Genomic DNA, 22,977 nt, shown 5'->3' on the forward strand with positions numbered 1-22,977 from the left:
CAAGTTCAGGTTCAATCAATATTTTCTCAGATCTCACTAGGTGTCAGATAGTAGGATAAAGTTCTGTCTGGGTCCTTTGAGGAAAGGCAGAGGTAAGCCACCACACACACACACACACAAAAGACAACCGGTGTTTGTAGTTAAGAGGCACAGCCCTTGGCCTGGAGGCGATGGGACGACAATGAGTGTGCAGGATACTTGGTGACAGGAATTCCAAGTGCACACTTGCGCAGGATGCGCCGCCGGCGTCTGCCGTGAAGAGGTACGAGCGCCTGCTTGGTCACCAAGAGGACATTTACACCACGCCAAACCCTAGGATGTAGTCTCCGAGTCTACCAGCAAGACCTGAATACTCTGGACTTTCTATAGTGCAAAGGAGGCATGGTGCGCATGCGCGTAGCCACCCCAGGGCTCAATCACAGGCGGCGGGAAGTTGGTTTTCTGAGTAGCAACTGAGCAGCCTGAAGACGGATTGGAGACGACAGACCAATAAACAAACATTTCATTGGCTTAGCTTCTCAGCCTCCCAATTCTACAGCTTCCCATTGGACATTTCAAGCAGAGCAGGGGCGTGACTCCCGGGGCTCCGCCCCGCGCTCTGGCCCAGGCTCGGGGTTCTGGGCTGAGGGAGCGGGACGGAAGTGAGCGGGTCCCGCCCCTTCCCCCTCTCTTTGCTGGAGCCGCTGCCGCCGCCGCTGCCCGCTTTCCGGCGAGCCGGAGTCTCCGTGCCGTACCCTTGGTCCCCGGCCGCGCGGAGCCGGGATGCACTGCTCCTGCTGTGGGTTCTCATCATGGAGACCAAACGGGTGGAGATTCCCGGCAGCGTCCTGGACGATCTCTGCAGGTACCACGTCGCCCCTTGCTGCCACGGCCCCCAGAGTCCCCTCCTCGTTTTCTGTCACGTTGGTCGACCCCGGAGGCCTCCGCGCCCCCTCCCCCCCGGCCGCATCCTTGTTCTCGCTTTCCGGTCCCGCCGCTGCTCGCTTTCCCGGGTCGACCCTTCTCTCCCACGACACCACCCGGTCTTTCACCCGCCGCCTCCCGGTTTCTCACGGCCCCTCCGTCCTTCTTGCGGAGCACCGGAATTTCCTCATTTTCTTAGTTCCTAACTCTTTTGCTTTCCTGAAAGTGAAGCCGTTGCGCCAAAGTCTGGGTCTTGAGCGTTTTTCGGCTGCCTCTTCCCCCTCCCATTGTTTTTTTCTGCCGTTGACTTTTATAGAACCACTCCCCCCGATCCCCTCCGTCTTATTCCTCAATTCTGTCGAAAGACCCCAAAGTTTTGAATCTTCGTCCCACGCCCCCGGACCTACGCAGGGAGCAGTTTCAAACTTACCCTTTCGCTCGTGTGTTCTTCCACGTCCCTGGCATTTTCTAAATTGCTCTAAAGAATTACTCCCTTGTTTATCCCCAAACTTACCGTTGGAAGGGGGAAAAAGTCTAGAGTTGCTTTTCTTTTCATTCTTCAATTTTCCTTGAAGGAGATTCTCAGCTGCAGGATTTTAACTCGTATACTTTTACAAGAGAAATTTTTTTGCATTCTTCCTGTTAGCTATAATTTCAGATAGCGAAAATTGTAAAATGGACTTAAAATATTTTCTTTTCCCGAAGTAAAATTTTTCGTACAGTAACACCCTGGGTTGTCGCCGGCTAAGTGGATTGTGAGATAACTTAAATTACAAGTGAGTAAAAGGCTCTTATAAAAAACAAAACAAAACATCTTTTCAAGTGTGTTTACTGTATTTATGTCTAGAATTCTGACTTTTTTTTTAATTTTTTTTTCAACGTTTATTTATTTTTGGGACAGAGAGAGACAGAGCATGAACGGCGGAGGGGCAGAGAGAGAGGGAGACACAGAATCGGAAACAGGCTCCAGGCTCTGAGCCGTCAGCCCAGAGCCTGACGCAGGGCTCGAACTCCCGGACCGCGAGATCGTGACCTGGCTGAAGTCGGACGCTTAACCGACTGCGCCACCCAGGCGCCCCTAGAATTCTGACTTTTAATAGTTGTGTCACATTCACGCTTTTTTTCCTTCTTCTTCTTCTTTTTTTTTTTTTTTTAATGGGAAAGAAAGAACACACTTGTGGAGGTACTGTTGTGTGCCAGGCACTGGGTGCTCCTTTCTCATCTATCATTTTATTTAATCCTGGAAACAACTCTGGTAGGTGCAGTTCTTTACATTTTCATCTGACAAACAGACTTGGTTTGTAATCTACACAAGGTCACGTTTCTTGTAATTAAGAAAATCAGGATTTGAAACCTAGATCTTTTTCTCTACAATCAATGCCTGTACTGTTTCTCCTATGCCAGGTAGGCCTTACAGAAAATCAAGTCTAACATTTTAAACCTCACAAAACTACGCGTAGATAAGTAAATAGACTAATTTTGCAACTAATAAGAATGTCACTGTACTTCTTTGGTGATGGTATGATTATAATTTTTGGAATATGATCGCTTCAAATGAACCACTTAAAATGTGCTTATTTTCTATGATCCCAAATTTCATAAGAAAAAAAGAGATTTGAGGGGTGCCTGGGTGGCTCAGGTCATGATCTCTTGGTTCATGGATTCGAGCCCCATGTCAGGCTCCGTGCTGACAGCTCAGAGCCTGGAGCCTGCTTCGGATTCTCTGTTTCCCTCTCTCCCTTCTTCCCCCACTCATGGTCTCTCTCTCAAAAATAAATAGACATTAAAAAAATTAAAAATATTTGATGTATATGTGTGTGGATAAATGGACGAACATGTACAAGAAGTGAGAGTATGATTTTTCTTGTTGTTTCCAAGATTTTTTAAAAGGATGTGTGTTTTCTAGTTAGAAAAAAAAGTAAAATGAGTATGTATTTGAAAAGGTGAGCAAGAATTATGTAGGGTTAATAGGGATACACATTAAAGAAAAAGATGGGTAATCTTACACATTTTAATAAAGTAATCTTTCTACTAGTATGGGCTTATTTTGGATACTACGGAGGATTAAATATAATAACAAATAATTGTTGTGTGTTGTAAACAATACGTTAAACATCTGATGAATGTTAAAGATTCTTACTAGGTTTTCCAGTGAGTGTATTTAAGCAATTTTATACAGATTTTTTTTGGAATAGAGTAACTTTTTTTTTCTTCAAGAAATGAGAGTAACTTTTTTGCAATTACTGTGTTTTGGTTATATAAATGAGGATTGTATGTTTAAAAACTAGGGCTAACTACCTGACAAATTAATAAACCAAATAACCATTTCTTAAAACTCTGAGTTTTAAAATAATGACATTTTAATGTTAATATTTTAATGTTTTTGTTGATTAAAGATGTTTAATGTTAACAATTCAGGTTTTTTTGATTTGGGGCTTTTTTAGAGACAAATTTATACTTAGAATTTATGTGTAATTTCTTTAAACATAAAGCTTAAGTGGAAAAAGGTTAATTTTTCTGACTCCTTTGCTGTTTTAAGTACATCTTGATTTATGAGTTTGGTCTTGACCCTTTTTGTTTTTACTCCCTTTTATGTTTTCCCCAATTATAGTGTTTAGTATTGTATTTAAGAGGTTTTGTTTGTTTTGTGTTGTAATTTTTGATAAGTTACATATTCTTGCAAATCTTGCCTACTTCAGTCATTGACCATATATTAGTAACTTTTGGAGAAATGTATAGATTGATTTTGATGTGAAAAATTAGAGCAGGAGACTTACATTTTCAAGATACGACTTTGTAACCATTAGGCTGCTTATAACCTAGGACATGGAATGTTATTTTTGCAGTGATTTCATATGCAACATTTCATTTACTGGGATACTGTGCAGCCATTAGAAATTCCTAAGGTAAACAGTAAGCTGAGGGAAAATATTTGTATCTTGAAATGATGTATGCAGTATACTATTGAGCATAACACTTAGTCATTTGATATCTTTTTTTAAAAGAAATGTTTTAATGTCTTATGTATATTTGTGTGTGTGTGTGTGCTGTGTGTGTGTGTGCGCACACACACACAAGAAGTCTGGGAAAATCAATCAAACTGATAACACTGGTTATTTCTAGGTAGAATGAAATTAGAAGAGAGGAAGGAAAGACTGTTGTCTAAGTGTTCTAGCGAACATTCTAGTAAACGTGTATGTAAAAAGTAGATCTGCCCCATTTTGTGGTGACATTTGCCTCTTGCACCAGTAAAAGTGCATTTGACATTAAAAGTCAAAGAATTTTTCAATACCATTTAAATTAGCTTACTAAAGGCTTGAAGAGCATGTTTTTCAAGTAAAAACAAATCTACAGCTTAAGTTGTTTCTGTTTTAAAGAAATGCTTGGAGTTTTTTTTTAGAGCCCCTTTAAGAATTAAATGGTGAGGCCACTCCAGTGTTAAAAGGAGAAAGGTATTTTCTGGCAACTAATGTTGCTGCTATTTTGGTGATTGTGTAAGCTAATCAAATACTTCATGCTCATCTTCAGCTTGCCATTTTAGTGTTCAATTCTACTGCAACAGTTTTGTACTAATTGTAGTTCTGCTGATGTTCCATTTGTAGGAAAATTGAAAAGATGACATTTTGTGAGGTCCCATAATTACTGTGGAAAGCATTTTATTTCAGCTTTTACTATATATTGTAGTATACTGTATACTAGGTATATATAACATTTTTATTTTATTTTTATTTTACTTTATTATTTTTTTAGTAATCTCTACATCCACATGTAGAACTCATGACCCCAAGATCAAGAGTCACATGCTCCTCCCACTGACCCAGCCAGTGCCCCTGCACACACTTTTAAATCTTTAAAACAGGAAAACCATGTACAGGATGAAATTATGAAAGTGTAATTTTCATGTATTAAAGTTTCCTTTGTCTTACAAAGTTTCTTTTTAAGAAAAGAATTTATTTTGAGAGAGAGAACCAGTTGGGGAGAGAGGCAGAGAGAGGGAGAGAGAGAATCCCAAGCAGGCATTGTGCTGTCAGCATGCGACCGATGTGGGACTCAAGCCTACAAACCATGAGATCGTGACCTGAGCAGGATTGAGAGTTGGACGCTTAACCCACTGAGCCACCCAGGTGCCCCTAAAGTTTCTTAAAGAAGTTAGCTTTTAGCTATTAAAAAGATGTGCTCATGAGTAAGGTTAAAAAAAAAAAAATCGAAGAGTACAGGTGAAGTTATGAAAGAAATGCAACAGCCTCCTTCCCGGCCCCTTTTTATCTCACTCCTGCTCCCTGGGTTTTTACCTGTTTTGTGGTAAATTCTTCTGATAGATACTTCAGTATTTTAAAATATACTTGCACCAGTTTGTTTTATCAACATCGTATGTTAAATTGAGGATTTAGTGCACCTTGGTAGATATTAGGTGATAAGGGTTGAGAGCATCACACAATATTTACATTCCATTTTGTAACCTTGCGAGGGCTGTTACACGTTTTACTGTTGGTTGATTGCAAAAGCTGAACAAGAATAATAGCATTTGTTATATGGAATTGCTATGTACGTATTTTTCACAGTAGAGGCAGGTTTACAATGGCTAGGATTTTGTTTTTTTCCCTCTAGCCATAGTCAGGATCCTTTTGTAAGGGTGTTGAAAGGGAATGCCAGAATGAATTCTCCTTTCTTACATCCTACTAATTGGTCAAAATGCTGCCTTTTACAGTTTTGTCTTTTGGAGAAAGAAGCATGTGCTTTCTTCATAATTCTCTCATTTCTGGCTATTCCTTATTTATTTGTTTATTTAAGATTTTATTTTTGAGTAATCTCTACACCCAACTTATAAATGGGTCTTGAATTTATAATCCCTAGATCAGGAGTCACATGCTGCACTGACTGAACCAGGCAGGTACCCTTCTGGCATTTCTTGAAGTCCTTCTTTTTTCTTTTTGATTGGCTTTTTATTCTCCTTTCGGCTTTTTGCTTCATACTTGGATTATGATTCTCTTGTACATTTTCCTTTCTTCCCCAGCACAACCAGAATAGCTTCCTCCTCTCCATTCTTATCTGCTCCTTTATTATAGCCTCGGTCTTACCCTCAGTCATACTGTCTATTCTACAAAATTCTTTTTTCCTGGAGAGTGCCCTCTTGGAGACCTCCACCCTTCTAGCCCAATCTAAACTGGTTGTTCCCTAGATTTGCCAAACTACTGGCCTACTATAATTCCTTTCAAAGCTCTCCCAGGTTGCATTTATTATCTCTTAAATTGCATGTTTTATGCTTTCTTGGTTTTCATTATTTTGCTGGTGCACGTTGAAAAGTAATTTCCTTTGAGAGGATCATTAGGAAGTAAACTTCTGAGTCCTTACAGGACTAAAATGCCTGTTTCTCTTCTCACACGTATGCTCCCAGGTGGTCCGGGGTCCACACTTTGAGTACCTAGGTTGTAGGAGATAACTTGAACTTCCGGGCCTTTTTTTTTGTTTGTTTTAAAGTAGGCTTCACACCCAGGGTGGAGCCCAATGCGTGGCCTGAACTCATGACCTTGAGATTGAGACCTGAGCTAAGGTCAAGAGTCTGACCCTTAACTGACTGAGCCACTTACGTGCCTCCAGGGCCAGTTTTTTAATACATGTTTTTCTTTGTCATGCGCCAGATTTTCCTTAGATGTTGGCTGATTTTTGTTGCTGTTTCATATTTAAGATGAGGGTATACAGGAGCTTATTTATTGACAGGCTTCTCTTTTATGTGAGTAGATAGGGTGCTAGCTCTTACATTGGGGATCGTTAAACCAGTGTGTGGGAGTTTTGCTTTGGGGTGCCATCACCCAAACCTATCTGCTAAAGTTAGGAAAGAGCCTTGGGTATTCTTCCCCCTTCCCCAGCTCTTTTGTAGGAGAAACTCCTGACTCCTTTAAAGGAGTGAAAGAAGAGTAGACATTCTTCTATTACATAAGTAGACCTTGCTGTTCCCTTCTCCCTTTTTAAAAATTGAAGTATATGACATAAGGTTACATTAATTTCAAATGTACAACGTAAGTGATTTGGCAGCTCTGTTATGCTATGCTCCCAAGTCTAGCCACCATCTGTCACCATACAATGCTATTAAAATACCATTGACCATATTTCCTCTGCCATACCTTTTGTCTCTGATTGACTCTTTCTAAATTGGAGGCGTGTATCTCCCTCTCCTTTCACCCATTTTGCCCATCCCTATAATCCCCTCTCCTCTGACAAGCATCAGTTTATTCTCTGTATTTATGGGTCTGTTTCTGTTTTGTTGGCTCATTTGTTTTGTTTGTTTGTTTTTAGATACCAGACATGAGTGAAATCATTCGGTATGTGTCTTTCTCTCACTTACTTCACTTGGTGTAATACTCTCTAGGTGCATCCATGTTTTCTCAAATGGCAAGTTCTCATTCTTTTTTATGACTCAGTGATACTCCACTGTGTATATATGCATATATACGTATCTATATCTATCTATCTATCTATCTATCTATCTATCTGTGTATCTTTATCCAATCATTTATTGATGGACACTTAGGTTGCTTCTGTATCTTGGCTATTGTAAATAATGCTGCAATAAACATAGGGGTGCGTATATCTTCTTGAATTAGTGTTTTTGTTTTCTTTCGGTTAATACCCAGTAGTGGAATTAACAGATCACATCGTATTTCTGTTTTTTAATTTTTTGAGAACTCTTGATATTGTTTTCCACAGTGGCTGCACCAATGTAAATTCTCACCAACAATCACGTGGGTTTCTTTTTCTCCTTGCCAACAGTTGTTATTTCTTATCCTTTGGTTGTGGCCATTGTGAGATCTCATACTATCTCAGGTATGAGATGATATCTCATGGTTTTGATTTGCATTTCCCTGGTAATTAGTGATGTTGAGCATCTTTTCATGTGTCTCTTTGCCATCTGTATGTCTATGGAAAAATGCCTATTCAAGTCCTCTGCTGTTTTTAATTGGATTATTTGTTTTTTGATGTTGTGTAAGTTCTTTATATATTTTGGCTATTAACCCTTTATTGGATATATCATTTGGGAATATCTTCTTCCATTTAATAGGTTGCATTGTTGTTTTGTTGATGGTTTCCTTTGCTGTGCTAAAGCTTTTTATTTTGGTGTAGTCCCAATGGTTTATTTCTTGCTTCTGTTTTCTTTCCTGAACAGACATACCCAGAAAAATGTTGCTAAGTTGGATGTCAAAGAAATTACTGCCTATGTTTTCTTCCGGGAGTTTTATGGTTTCATGTTTTACATTTAGATCTTTAGTCCATTTTGAGTTTATTTATGCGTGTGGTGTTAGCAAGTGGTCCAGTTTCATTCTTTTGCAGTTGGATGTCCAGTTTTACCTGCACCATTTATTGAAGAGACGATCTTTTCCCCGTATGTGTTCTTGGATCCTTTGTTGTAGACTAATTGGCCACAGAAATGTGGGTTTATTTCTGGGCTCTCTGTTCCATTGATCTGCATGTCTATTTTTGTGTAGTACCATAGTGCGAGTGGGGGAGAGGGACAGAGGAGAGAGAGAATTCCACTCAGTGTGGAGCCCATAACCCTGGGATCATGACGTGAACTGAAATCACGAGTAAGATTCTCAACCAAATGAGCCACCCAGACACCCCAGTCCTGTACTATTTTGATTATAGCTTTGTGGTATATCTTGAAATCTGGGATTGTGATACCTCTGTCTGTATTCTTTATCAAGAAAGCTTTAGCTATTTGGGGTCTTTTGTAGTTCCATACAAATGTTAGAATTATTTGTTCTACTTCTGTGAAAAATGCTATTGGTATTTTGGTAGGAGTTGCGTTAAATCTGTAGATTGCTTTGGGTAGTATGGACATTTTAACAATATTCTTGTAATCCATGAGCATGGAATGTCTTTCCGTTTGTGTTGTCTTCAATTTTTTTCATCAGTGTTTTATAGTTTTCAGATTATAGGTCTTTTACCTCCTTGGTTAAGTTTATTCCTAGATAATTTATTCTTTTTTGGTGCAGTTGTAAATGAGCTTGTTTTGTTATTCTACTTCATTATTGGTGTATAGAAATGCAATAGATTACTGTATATTAATTTTGTATCCTGTAACTTTGCTGAATTCATTCATTATTTCTAATAGTCTTTTTTTGTGTGGAATTTTTAGTTTTTTGTGTATAGTATCATATCTGCACACAGTGACAGTTTTACTTCTTTCTTAGCAATTTTGATGCCTTTTTATTTCTTTTTCTTATCTGCTGCAGCTAAGCCTTTCAGTACTATGTTGAGTAAGTGGCAAGAATGGACATATCCTTGTCTTGTGTGCCTGATACTAGAAGAAAAGCTGTCAGTTTTTCACCATTGAGTATGATGTTAGCTCTGGGTTTGTTATATGTGGTCTTTATTATGTTGAGGTATGCTTTTTCTAAACCCACTATTTTGAGATTTTTTTTTTTTAATTTTTAATGTTTATTTTTGAGAGAGAGAGAGAGACAGAATGTGAGCAGGGGAGGAGCAGAGAGAGAGGGAGACACAGAATCTGAAGCAGCCTCCAGGCTCCGAGCTGTCAGCACAGAGCCCAACATGGGGCTCGAATTCACGAACCACGAGATTGTAACCTGAGCCGAAGTTGGTCGCTTAACCAACTGAGCCACACAGGTGCCCCTGTTTTGAGAGTTTTTATCATGATCGGATGTTGAATTTTGCCAATTTTTTTTTTTGTATCTGTTGAGATGCTCATATGATTTTTATTCTTCATTATATTAATGCAGTGTATCTTGATTGATTTGTGTATATTGACCCATCTTAGCATCCCAGGAATAAATTTCAATTGATAGTAGTGACTGATCCTTTTAATATATTGTTGCATGCAGTTTGCTCATGTTTTGAGGTTTTTTTACATCAGTGTTTATCAGGGATATTGGCCTGTAGTTTTCTTCTTTTGTAGTGTCTTTGTCTAGTTTTGGTATCAGTGTAATGCTGGCCTTGGAGAATGTACTTGGAAGTTTTGTTTCCTGTTGCACTTTTTGGAATGGTTTGAGGCGAATAGGTATTAACTCTTTAAATGTTTGGTGGCATTCACTTGTGAATCCATCTGGTCCTGGACTTTTGTTTGTTGGGAGTTTTTTTGATTACCGATTCAGTTTTGTTACTAGGAATCAAGTCTATTCAGATTTTCTGTTTCTTCCTGATTCACTTTTAGAAAATTGTATGTTTCTAGGAATTTATCCATTTCTTCTAGGTTGTCCAATTTGTTGGCATATAATTTTTTATAGTAGTCTCTTACAATCATTTGTATTTCTGTGGTGTCCATTCTTCTCTTTCATTTCTGATTTATTTTACTTGGGTCTTTTTTCTTTTTCTCTTGATGAGTCTAGCTAAAGGTTTATCATTGTTTATCTTTTCAAAGAACCAGCTCTTGGTTTCATTGATCTTTTCTGTTTTTTGTTTTGTTTTGTTTTGTTTTGTTTTGTTTTAGGTTCTATATCATTTATTACTGCTCTGATCTTTATTATTTCCTTTTTCTACTAACTTTGGCCTGTTCTTTTTTTAGTTTCTTTAGATGTTAAGATTGTTTGAGATTTTTCTTGTTTCTTAAGGCAGACCTGTATTGCTATAAATTTCCTTCTTACAGCTGTTTTTGCTGCATCTCAAAGATTTTGGACTGTTGTGTTTTCACTGTCATTGGCCTCCATGTATTTTTTTTATTTTCTCTTTAATTTCATTTGCCCATTGGTTGTTTAGTAGCATGTTGTTTAGTTCCCATGTGTTTTTCTTTTTTTTTTTCTTGTAATTGAGTTCTAGTTTTATACTGTTGTGGTTGGAAAAGATGCATGATATGATGTCAGTCTTCTTAAATTTACTGACACTTGTTTTGTAGCCTAATGTGTGATTCATCCCAGGGAATGTTTCATGTGTACTTGAAAAGAATGTGTATTCTGTTGTTTTAGTATGGAATATTCTGTATATATCTGTTAAGTCCATTTGGTGTAACGTGTCAAAGACATGTTTCCTTATTGATTTTCTTTGTCTGGATGATCTATCAATTGATGTTAAAGTGGGGTGTTCAGGTCCCCTGCTATTATTGTATTACTGTCAGTTTCTTTCTCTATGTCTGTTAATAATTGTTTTATGTATTTAGGTGCTTCAGGGTTGGGTACATAGGTATTTACAATTGCATATCCTCTTTTTTGTATTTATCGTTTTATCATTAAGTAATTCCCTTTGTCTCTTGTTACAGTATTTGTTTTGAGATCTGTTTTGTTTAATATAAGTATTGCTGCTCTGGTGGTGTTGTGTTGTTCTTGTTTTTGTTTGTTTCTTTTTTTTCTTTCTTTCTTTTTTTTTTTTTTGCTGCTTCCATCTGCATGGAATATCTTTTTCCATCTCATCACTCAGTCTGTATGTGTCTTTAACGTCTGAGGTGAATCTTTTCTAAACGGCCTATTGCTGGGTCTTGTTTTTTGTCCATTCTGTCACCCTGTGTCTTTTGTTTGAAGCATTTAGACCATTTACATTTAAAGTAATTGTCAATAGGTGTATACTTACGCCATGATGTTACTTGTTTTCTGGTTATGTAGTTCTTGTCTGTTCCTTTCTTCTTTTGCTCTTGTATTGATGAGTTTCTTTGCTGCTATACTTGGTTTGCTTTTTTATTTTTTGTGTATCTATTATAGGTTTTTGGTGTGAAGTTACCGTGAGATTAGTATATAACATCATAAATATGTAGCAGTCTATATTAAGTTGATGGTCACTTAAACTTGAACACATTCTAAAAGAATTTCATTTTTACCAACCCTCCATGTTTTATGTATATGTCGTCATATTTTACATCTTTTTGTGAGTCACCTTAACTAATTGTTTAGATATAACTGATTTGACTGTTTCTTTCATTTAACCTTCATATTAGCTTTATAATTGCTTACTACCCTTATTGTATATTAGCTTTTATTCAAGAATTTTTTTCCATTCATAATTTTCTTTTAATTATAGCTTTTTCTTTCCCACTTAATGAAGTCCCTTTAATGTTCCTTAAGGCTGGTTTAGTGGTGATGAACTCCTTTCACTTTTGTGTGGGTAACTGTTTATCTCCTCTTCAATTCTGAATAGTAATCTTGCTGGGTAGATCATTCTTCTTTGCAGTTCTTTCCTTTCAGCATTTTGAATATATCATGCCACTCCTTTCTGGCCTGCAAAATTTTTGCTGGAAAATTAGCTGATAGATTTGTGGGATATTCCTTGTACATGACTATTTGCCTCTTTCTTTCTGCTTTTAAAACTTTTAAAATTTTTAGTCTTTGACATTTTAATTATTATGTGTCATGGTATAGAACTCTTTGGGTTCATCTTTCTCTCCTTTTGGGACTCCTTCTAATACAAGTGTTTGTTCACTTGATGTTATCCAAGAGATCTCATAACCTATCCTGTATTTTTTCTTTTTTTACTGTCCAGCTTGGGTACTTTCCATTATCCTATTTTTCAGATTGCTGCTCCTACATCTTCTAATTTTTTTAAGCTTATTTATTTATTTTGAGAGAGAATGTGCATGTGGGAGCAAGCAGGGAAGGGGCAGAGAGAGAGTGAGAGAGAGAAAATCCCAAGCAGGCTCTGTACCTGTGGGATTCTTTACTTGAGGCTTTAACCCATGAACCGTGAGGTCATGACCTCAGCTGAAATCAAGAGTTGGATGTTTAACCCTCTGAGCCACCCAGGTGCCCCTTCTAATGATTTTTGTTTTTTTAAACACTCAGGCCTTCCCCCCCCCCCCCCCCCCCGAGAGAGAAAGAGAGAGAGAGAGAGAGAGAGAGGGAGAGGGAGGGGGGGGGAGGAAGGAGGGAGAGAAGGAGAGGGACAGAGGGAGAGAGAAAGAGAATCTTAAGCAGGCTTCACACTCTGTGGGATGTCCTGGCGTGTTTCTCCTTTTCTTAACTCCCTTTTCCAGTTGACCTTTCTTCACTTGGGGCTTTTCTGGGTTGGGATGGGAATGAAATTGGATTTCTTTGTGCTATGCACTTTTTGCCACATTTTAGATTGTGGTTAGTGTCTAGAAACTTTACTAGAAATGAAAATTTCTATTTAAAGATAGTAGGTTGTACATAGACATCTACTCCACTAAAAGAGTAAAGTTTAAAAATTCTTAAGTACATAAAACCACAAGAAAAGGAAGAATGGGTGAAAGGATGAGCGACAAAATTTCGGAACTATAAAGCAAAAAGGAATACTGTATATGACTTAGTAGATCTAACAGACCTGAATGAGAGTGGTGTAATAGTGTCAATCTATTCTAAAATAAGTATATTGAAAAATGGAAGAAGTGAATTTATATATCCTGTGTACATATATATACACATATATATCCTGAAAGCCCTCAGCCACCTTCTGTTCTGCTCCTAGAATGTGGCAGCTTGTCCTTTACTCTCCCAAATCTGACATTGGAAGATTCTTTAGGTGATTTGACTAGCTCGTGAGGAAAGACTTAATGACACTGACATTGGTTCCCCAATTAAAGGGCTCAGCCTGATCACGTACCTTAAATGATGCCTTATAGTTTGATAAGCCTTCTAAATAGCTTTGTGGCCTTTCACTTAAATATGGATATCTGAAATAGGCTTCTTAACATTAAAAGGTAGAGTTTAAAGCTCAAAGAAAAGAAAAGCAACTGGGAGCAAGCAAACTATGCAGATAGAAGAAAATTTAAACTATATTGATCTCCTTAGAGAGGTAGATTTTTACAATCATGGAATAACAGGATAATCTATAAAAGCATAATTTAAACAAAGATAGCATTTGGAAATTAAAAATATGAGAGCAGAAACAATCTTAATAGATGGTTTGCAAGATACAGTTAATAATGTTCCTCAGAAGGTTGGGGTGGGGAGCAGAGGAGGAATCAGAGGTAGGAAATATCAGAGGAGAGTAAAGAATCATGAGGATCAGTCCATGAGGTCCTTCAGCACTGAGGGATGTGAATTTCCAAAGAAGCAAGGTCCATTCATTGGCCAGTGCAGTAGATGAAAAATAGACTGCTGGGAAATTTCATAATACTGGGGACAGAAGGAAGAACCTAGAAGCTTCCAGACTGAAAAAAAATACATCAGACAAATCTGAAATGCTTTGTCTTCTCACCATCAAAATTGGAGGCAGGTGGGAGACAGCACTGTCTTCAAAATGATTTCCAGCCTAGAATTCTTTATCCAGCCTGTCAGCTCTGAGGATAACGATATTTTCAGATGTACAGTATCTCAGTACTTATCCCCCTTGCATCCTTCCTTCAGAAGGTTTGGGAGGGTATACTTCATGAAAAGAAGAAAGAAAATTAAGGAGGAAGACAGGATATAGGAATCCTGGACTCTGTAGGATAGAGGCATGGGGAACCATAGGATGCTAGTAAGAGGACAGTGTAGTATGATAGATGTGTATCAGCTGTAGATGATAAGCAGCCGATTGGAACAGATGACAGGGCTCAACGATAGTCTTGGAGATGAAACTGATGTGTCTGAATTAACATTTGAGAAAAAAATTTAGGAAACTAGTGGAAGGTTGAATTAGTGATAGGGATGATATAGAGAAAATGAAACAAATGCAATGATAAGACATTAATTATGGGAAGAACAAAGGATTGTGCAGGAAAGAAAAAGTAATCCTAGCTTACCACATGGCTTAATTGTGACTTGCATTTACAGAATCATAATAATGTAAAGACTGAGTGCTCATCTAACTCTGGTTATCACTGGGAATGATTTCCCCCCCCTTTAGGGGACATTTGCATTACCTGGCGATCTTTTTAGCTGTTATATCTTGGTGGGGAGTGCTAATGAGTAGAGGCTAGGGATGCGCTGAACGTCATGCAGTGCACAGGAAAGCTCTTCTCAACATAGACTTGTCTTCTTCAAAATGTCAGTAGTGCTGAAGTTGACATCCTAACCAAAATTATGATACAGTTTTGTTGGGTGGATGGAGAGATGAGAAGGGTGTGTAGAATGGGAGTGGGAATGGAGTTAATTCCATAATGGAAGTCAGTAGAAAATGCCCCAAACTGAGCAAATAATAAATGTTTAGAGTGTTTTAGGTATGTGTTAAGTTAAATAAAATCAGATACAAAATTAGTTTTTTGCAGTGCTGTTTATCCTGTTTTACCACCCAGTGGTCATTCTTAGATGTGGGCAGTGGTCTGATATAGTTCAGTTCACAAAGTTGGTGGTTTGCTATTCGTAGTCTAATCCAAGCTTGTGCAGTTTGGGATTGAGGCTCAGTTTGTAAACAATTTCCTGGGGCCATTTTCCTGAGCTGCTTCTCTTTAGCTATTTCCCTGATACTTATTGGCTCTTTAGGTCTACCCTTTTGGTCCTTTAGTCAGAAGCCACTCTGGCACACACTTCATGTGTCTCTGCTCACGTCTGAGACCAAGTGGCTGAAGGTTAGAAGAAAAAAAACCAGTGAACATTAGCCCTACTCTCCTGGGAGCACATAGCTCTTGCGATTCAAGAGAAAGTTTCCTGTCCCTTAGAGTTTTAGCCTCTGTAGGTCTCTGTTACACACACTGTTGCTGCCACCTCTAACCATGATGGCATTGCTTGTGGACTGGGGCATGGGAGAATGGAGAAAAGAAAAGGAAAACCCTACTCTCTGCAAGAGTTAGACTCCTCTCTTGACCCTTGAGGCTTGACCCTAGAGGGCTTCTGGGGCTCTCTCTTTCCCAGCTGGTGCTCACTTCTAACCCCCAGTCTGGCCAGGCAACACTAGAGGGTAGAAAAATGGTAAATTCACTTCAGATACTGTCCTCCCCAGTCTTCCTGCAACTGTTTACTTTTTACAGTCTTCAAGTAGCTGCTGTATGCTTTTTTTGTCCAGGTTTGATAGTGACATTTTATGGGAGGGACAGAGTGTGCTTGTTCCATCCAACCAGAATAGGACCTACGTAAGCATTTAAAAGATAAATTGTAGCTATCAGTATGTCATTCTCAATGTATATGTCAAACAATTTGCTAGACTATAGGAATAAAAACAAGGAAAGATAGGGTACATTATCTCAGTGAACTACTTTAGAGGAGTTTGTGGACGGTAATAGTAAACGCCAGATAATTGTAAAGGAGTTGGGAGTCTCAGAGATTATATAAATCTGTTCAGAGGAGTCTGATGTATCTACGTAAGAGGGGTAATGTTTGTAAGTCATGAAGGATGAATTAGGAGTTTGCTAGGTGGACAAGGGAAAGGAAGTAGATATAGTATATAGATGACAATTTAAGACATTTCTAAGAATTTGGTATCCCTGGGTATAAAGAGCCCCTTAAAATAATCCAAGAGGTTATGCAGGTGAGTAGGAACCAGATCTTGAATGCCATCTAGAAGAGTTTGGATTTTTTTATTTTAGATAATGCCACCGGGATTGCATGTTACACATTTTGTTCCTGGTACATGTGCAGTTTAAGCTCCTTTTCCCCATAGTTTTTCTGTATTGAAATATAGGTTAATTGTACCTACATTCGTCTTACCATTTACTTATTTATTCCCTTATTGGAATGTTACATTATTTTTATAATTTAAAAGCATGTTTTTTGAACATGAACAAAAAAGGTTGATTTGAACCTTGGAAACAAGCAAAAATATTTGCTAGTGAATAGTGTGAGTGATCAAACTGTCAATAACTAATTCTTAATTTTTAAAAATAACTTAAAAACCTTTGGATTTTGGGGTGCCTGGGTGGCTCAGTTGGTTAAGTGTCTCACTTTCGCTCAGGTCATGATCTCATGGTCCATGGGTTCAAGCCCCACATCAGGCTCTGTGCTGACACCTTGGACCTGGAGCCTGCTTCAGATTCTGTGTCTGCATCTCTCTCTCCCCACTCACATTCTGTCTCTCTCTCTCAAAAATAAATAAATATTAAAAAATTTAGGGGCGCCTGGGGTAGCTTGGTCGGTTAAGCGTCCAACTTCGGCTTGGGTCATGATCTCACGGTCCGTGAGTTCGAGCCCCGCGTCGGGCTCTGTGCTGGCAGCGCAGAGCGTGGAGCCTGTTTCAGATTTTGTGTCTCCCTCTCTCTCTGCCCCTCCCCTGTTCATGCTCTGTCTCTCTCTGTCTCAAAAATAAATAAACGTTAAAAAAAATAAAATAAAATAATAAATTTAAAACAACCAATGGATTTCTTTTGTGTAGTTCAATCTGTCTCTCCAAGGCATTTCCAAAAAATTCTATGCAGTGGAAGAAGTAATAGGTGGTTGCTTAAGGAGTGCTGTGAATCCCATTCACTTAGATTTTTAAATTCTGACTTCTTAACAGAAAGTGGGGTTTATTGTCTCAGTCACATGTATATGTAATATAGTGTATATTTATGCTGTATATATAAAATATGTCCCCACCTTTCTTCAAATGTACTTGAAAAAGATAATTTAGGATTTTAAAAAGTGAGTATACTTTAAAAAGTTATTTTAAACGTACGTTTTAAGAGGTATTTTGAGCTCCAGTTCTGCAGATGGGGGTCTTTGAGAAGTGTAGTCTGTTAATTAAACAAGAGTTGATTTCTTGTTGCTTTGTAATACTTTAAACAAGAAGATTAAGCAGCTAACATCTTACCTATTTGAATGAATTAATATATTTGTACATTATATGCTGTGGCACCTGGGTGGCTCAGTCGGTTAGGCGTCCGACTCTTGATTTCAGGATTGTGGTTATGATCGCAGGATTGTAGGATCAAGGCCTATGTCAGGCTCTGTGCTGTCAGTGTGGAGCCTGCTTGGGACTCTCTCTCTCCCTCTCCTTTGTCCCTCCCCTGCTTGCATGCATGCTCGGGCGCTCTCTCTCTCTCTCTCTCTCTCTCAGCAAAAACAATGCTTTTTTTTTTTTTTAAATGTTACCAGTCATGGGAGGAAATCCTAGTGAACGTTGTTTCCTTGCTCCCTTTATTTTGTTAACAAAGGGTAAATGGCCTCTTAAAAAAACTCTATTATGAATGAGATAACTGTGAAAAACTATTTTTTCAGGCTTCTCTTCCTTGTGCAGCATTTGTGGTAGAGTGGTGAGCATAGCTGCCTTCCATCCAGACTCCTCTTCCCTACAGTAATGCTTCCAAATTTTCCTTCCTTGATCAGCACTTGGTCCCTTTTTTATGTTGGTGGTTAAAGCAGTTCAGTAGGTTAAATTCGTTACGGTTTGTAAATGTAATTTTAATGTTTTTTGTTTTTGACAGCCGATTTATTTTGCATATTCCCAGCGAGGAAAGAGACAATGCTATCCGAGTGTGTTTTCAGATTGAACTTGCCCATTGGTTTTACTTGGATTTCTACATGCAGAACACACCAGGATTACCTCAGTGTGGGATAAGAGACTTTGCTAAAGCTGATATCCTTTTTTTTATTATAATGACTGTCTTTCATTATTGCTAATAAAATATTTTAGTACAGATTTCCTTTTGCTTGTCTTTGAGATTTAAAACTTACTAGATAACTATACTTGGTTTCTAAAAATTGTCAATATAAATAGTAGACACAATTTAATAGTATATTTATTTTTATCTAGAGGACCCTTTGAAATAATGCAGTGATTCTTAGAATTAAATTTGATTTTCTCTTTCAGAAATAACTACCCAGTTTCTAGAACTGACCTCTTTTTTTACTTTGTTCTTGCTGTTCCATTTAACTAGATGATCTTTAATCAAATCACTACCTTTTGGGGATAGAAATTGTTAAATAATTATTGAATATTTAATATGTTAAAAGCAATGATTTTAGTTTTGTGGCAAATACAAAGAAGTCCTTGCTTTCAAAGTTGTTTTTTTTTCCCATTTACAAATAAGATAGAAGCTTGTCAGTTTATTAGTTATAAAAGATACATATGAAAATTTAAGATTATAAAAGAAGCTGTTAGAAGGCAAAAAAATTGGTGAATTGCTAATGGTCCCAATATTAAATGTGTTTAGAATTCAGAGATTTTTTAGGCAAAGCTATATTTGTAAGGGAATGTAGGATTTTATAAAGAGATAGGAGTGGGTAGTATGTTCCAGGTAAAGAAAAGGATTGAGCAAAATTGGAGAGTTGGAAAGAATAAGGGATACCATAGGAAGTAAATTAGTATATATTGAACAGACAATTCTTATGGGAAGATAGTAGGGAATAGGGATGGGAGGTATGTAGGGGGGATTTGTGGGTTCTTAGATCTTGAGCCAAAGTGGTTTTTATTCTGTAGGTCATTGTTTTTAACTGTAAATCATGTATTCGAATGGAATTGTAACCACAAGTTCACTGTACTATACTGTACTAGAGTTGGAGGAAGAATGGAAATAACTCTTGTCCTCAGCTCCTAGCTATAATTCTCCTTGAGCTCCATGAAATATGGGTCAGCCCTGCCCCAGGTCTCTGCAGAAAATGGATGAAACACTTTGTTCTAGATCATTGGTAACCATAAAAATTTTTTAAATTTTTGATCAAGGCTAAGGAATATTATGCAAATCTTTTGAAATGGTATTCAAGAAGACTTAGTTGGCAGGAGAGGTTAAACCATAGGGTGGGCTGTCACATTACTTGAGATACGGAGCATTAAGGTCTGGAACCATAGTAGAGGGACTACAAAGAAAAGACTGAAGAGACATTTCAGTGGCAGAAATGATCAGGCTGTTTGACTGATTAAATAATGGAGAAGTAAATGAAGAATCAAAGGGGGATAGAACTGCTATTGAACACTATCTTTGTTAAAGACTTGGTCATAGCTTTTGTGGAGAAATTATGGAGGACTTCGCTTTTAAGAAGCTGTAATCTAGTTATAGAAACATGATCAAAACAGGCAAATCTGCTTCTGTGATCTATTTTGCATAGACTTAGGGTTCTACCAGAACAACTTTACATACTTTGGGGTTCTGGGCAAGATTTTGTGTGTGTATTCACATGAGTTTTAAACTTCCCTTGCTAATAATTAAAAAAAAAAGCCCAAAACTTTGTTTTGTTATGTTTATTCAGTTGTATGGAGAAAAGCCTTTCTTGCTAATGTGATAGATTTCATTAAATAAGTGAGTGTTTACTCCATGCCAGGCATTATGTAGTGAACAAAGTGGTCTCAGTCCCTGTCTTCAAGATGAAAGGAAGTTATTAGTGCAGTATGGTAAGTTACGATAGGGTACTACTGAAGAGCATAGGGTAAAAGTTGATAGCATAAGTTCTGGAGCCAGTTTACTTGGGTTAGGGTCCCATCTTTGCCATTTACTGGCCATGCAACCTTGGGCAAATTGTGGAGCTTTTCTGTACCTTTGTTTTCTTTTTTATAAATTGTGTATAGCCTTGGGATTTTTCTTCAGTAAGTGCTCAGCAAGGTCAGTATAGAATGGGCATCCTGGATTTTCTCCTGGGTTAAAGTTTTGCTTTGGGATCTATGTTCAGAGAACAGTGGGGCAAAGGAATTTTGGAAATTGCTAAGAGATTGATTAAAGTGATAAGCCATATTGTTTAGGGAAGAAAATAAAAGCAGGAGGAGGGTGCTAATGCAGACAAATGAATATAGTCAAGATCAATGTACAATAATGATATAATTAGAAGAATGCTGTAGAAAGTTATGGTCATGTAGAATGTTAATTAGAAGAATGCTGTAGAAAGTTATGGTCAAGATGTTTTATTTCAGGCAAATTGCGGGAATAGTTTTAGTGATAGCAAGGTCCAGAATGTTGCTATGGGAATTGGTCTGAGAAGTGGGAATGGATAGGACAAGGAATACAAGGAACTGAGGCTAGAGCTTGAGAGGAGTTGTCCATGAGGAAATTTGTATCATCCAAGATAATGGCGGGATTTTGGAGGACGATTACTGTCTAAATGATGGTTATACCTAGAACAGATTTTTCATGTATTTGCAAAAATGTTAGTGTAAAAAGAGTACTTAAGAAAAATTCACTAGATTATTAAAAACAAAGATTATATGTATTCTATATTCTCTATTGTTGTAAGAATATATTACAAGTGGACATGTGCTTCAAATTTTTACTTTAATCAGTATAACCTCTTAACTACCGTTGACCCATGAATAATGTGGGGATTAGGAGTCCTGACCTCTGTGTAGTATGAAGTCTGTGTATAACTTTGACTCCCCAAAATTAACTGCTAATAGCCTACTGTTGACCAGAAGCCTTACCAGTAAAATAGCCAATAAACACGTGTTTTGCATGTGACATGTATTATATACTATATTCTCACAATAAAGTAACTAGAGGAAAGAAAACATTAGAAAGATTCTTTTCAGTGTTCTAAGTATATCTTGAGCTGTAGTTGGTTCAGTCAACTCATTTTGTGGTGGTTTTGGGGTAGAAAAAAATGAGTAAATGGAAAATGTAAATAGTAGTCAGTTGATTTATAATTTCTCTTGTTAAATCTTTATTTTTTGTTTTTTTTAAAAGTTGTTTAATGGGTAGAAAAGTAAGATAACACTAATTTATGGACATGGTGATGCACCTTGCAGTTATTAGGAACACTGTAGGAAGAGGAAAGAGGAAGAACTGCATAAGTATCTTCCTCTCTGAACTATTAGGACTTCTTTCTGCTTTGTGCATACTTTTGTTTTTCTATGGTAAAAATTTTATTGGAAGAAATAAACATTTATTTAAGATGTATACTTAAGATTCAAAAAAAAAAAACCTGTGATGACTTTAATCTTTATTTATTTTTGACAGACAGGAGAGACAGAGCATGAGCAGGGGAGGGGCAGAGAGACAGAGACACAGAATCCGAAGCAGGCTCCTGGCTCTGAGCTGTCAGCACAGAGCCCCACGCAGGGCTTGAACTCACGAGCCATGAGATCATGACCTAAGCCGAAGTCAGATGCCCAACCGACTGAGCCACCCAGGCACCCCAAACCTGTGATGACTTTAAAACACATAAGAGGTTTTACTAAACATATAAAGCCAGACTATTATTGGGAAGTACCTTTCCAGAATGTTAGCAGGCTTGTATAGAATGAAAGGGTTAATGTTATATCCAAGCTTTGTCCTTTTTTCTCCCTTCCCCAATTAAAGGCATTTATGCTGAGATTCTATTATAGTGAGATTATATTGTAGATTATATATTGAGGTTAACCTAGTGTCTGTCTTTTGATTACAGTGTTGTCCTAGATGGTTGACTTCTTTGGGCTCTTTGAGGGCCTCTGTAGTTTTTACTACAACTCTAAAAACCAAAACAGATTGATTGATCTATTTATTTATTTATTTACTTATTTATTTAAATATTTGTTTACTTTTGAGAGAGAGAGAGAGAGAGAGAGACAGAGTGTGAGTGGGGGAGTGGCAGAGAGAGAGGGAGACACAGAATCCAAAGCACGTTCCATGCTCTGAGCTGTCAGCACAGAGCCTGACGCGGGGCTTGAACCCATGAACCGTGAGATCATGACCTGAGCCAAAGTTGGATACTTAACCAACTGAGCCACTCAGGTGCCTGAAAACAGATTTTTTAAATAAAAAGCTATAGAACTTATAAAATTGTTTTCATAAAATGAATTTAATACGATTTTTTTTTTTAAATCAACTGTCAGTCACAGTGTGAATATAGTGCTTCTTTGAGGGTATTTTGATGTGCCTGTACTAACCAGTTTTTCCACCACCTTTCTTTGCTATATCTGTTAATGAAACCTTCCTTTCTATATTATGCTAGCTATATTCCTTTCTATATTATGCATCATTTGACCTTAATACATCATTTGTATATTAGTTTCCTCCATTTTTAGTAGACCACAGCAGTAAGTAGTACTAGTATCAATATGGTCTCTGAAATCACGTAGTACTTGATATATGTGGTCATCCCAATGATTGAAAGTATGCTCATATTACCTGTTTTTAGGTTAACATCAAAATAAAAACAATAAATGTGTTCATAAAGGACTTGAGGACCCTTAAGAATACATCCTTGGTTTGAGAAACACTGTCATAACAAATATCTTTTCCCACACTTTCCATAATTAAGAGTGTTGTAGTGATGAGGCATTTGATAGAGTAGAGTATTGGAAGCCTGAGCATCTACTTTACAGGTTTAGGTTTTATCTACTTAAAAAATAAAAAATATTTTACTCTGCCCAGTATGGGGGGCAGGGCATGCCCAGTTTCTTTTGAAATAGGCTATCCTTAATGCCCAGATTTACTTTTCTCTATAA

The 22,977-nt window shown here is 37.6% G+C and overlaps 1 protein-coding gene across 1 annotated transcript in view; it reads left to right on the forward strand.

Moving 5' to 3' along the window:
• Window positions 1–682: 682 nt before the first annotated feature.
• DCP2 (decapping mRNA 2) overlaps window positions 683–22,977 on the forward strand; it is a 50,750-nt gene continuing 28,455 nt past the window's right edge. Inside the window, exons 1-2 of the mRNA XM_047090275.1 lie at window positions 683–844; window positions 18,053–18,204. Of these exons, the coding sequence (XP_046946231.1) occupies window positions 792–844; window positions 18,053–18,204 (205 nt within the window). The 5' untranslated portion in view covers window positions 683–791. The remainder of the gene's footprint in view (window positions 845–18,052; window positions 18,205–22,977) is intronic.

This window comes from Lynx rufus, unplaced genomic scaffold (assembly GCF_022079265.1).
Source record: "Lynx rufus isolate CCGP_SWC_20201006 ecotype Redwood Valley unplaced genomic scaffold, mLynRuf1.p SCAF_1, whole genome shotgun sequence".
NCBI classification, from domain to species: domain Eukaryota; kingdom Metazoa; phylum Chordata; class Mammalia; order Carnivora; family Felidae; genus Lynx; species Lynx rufus.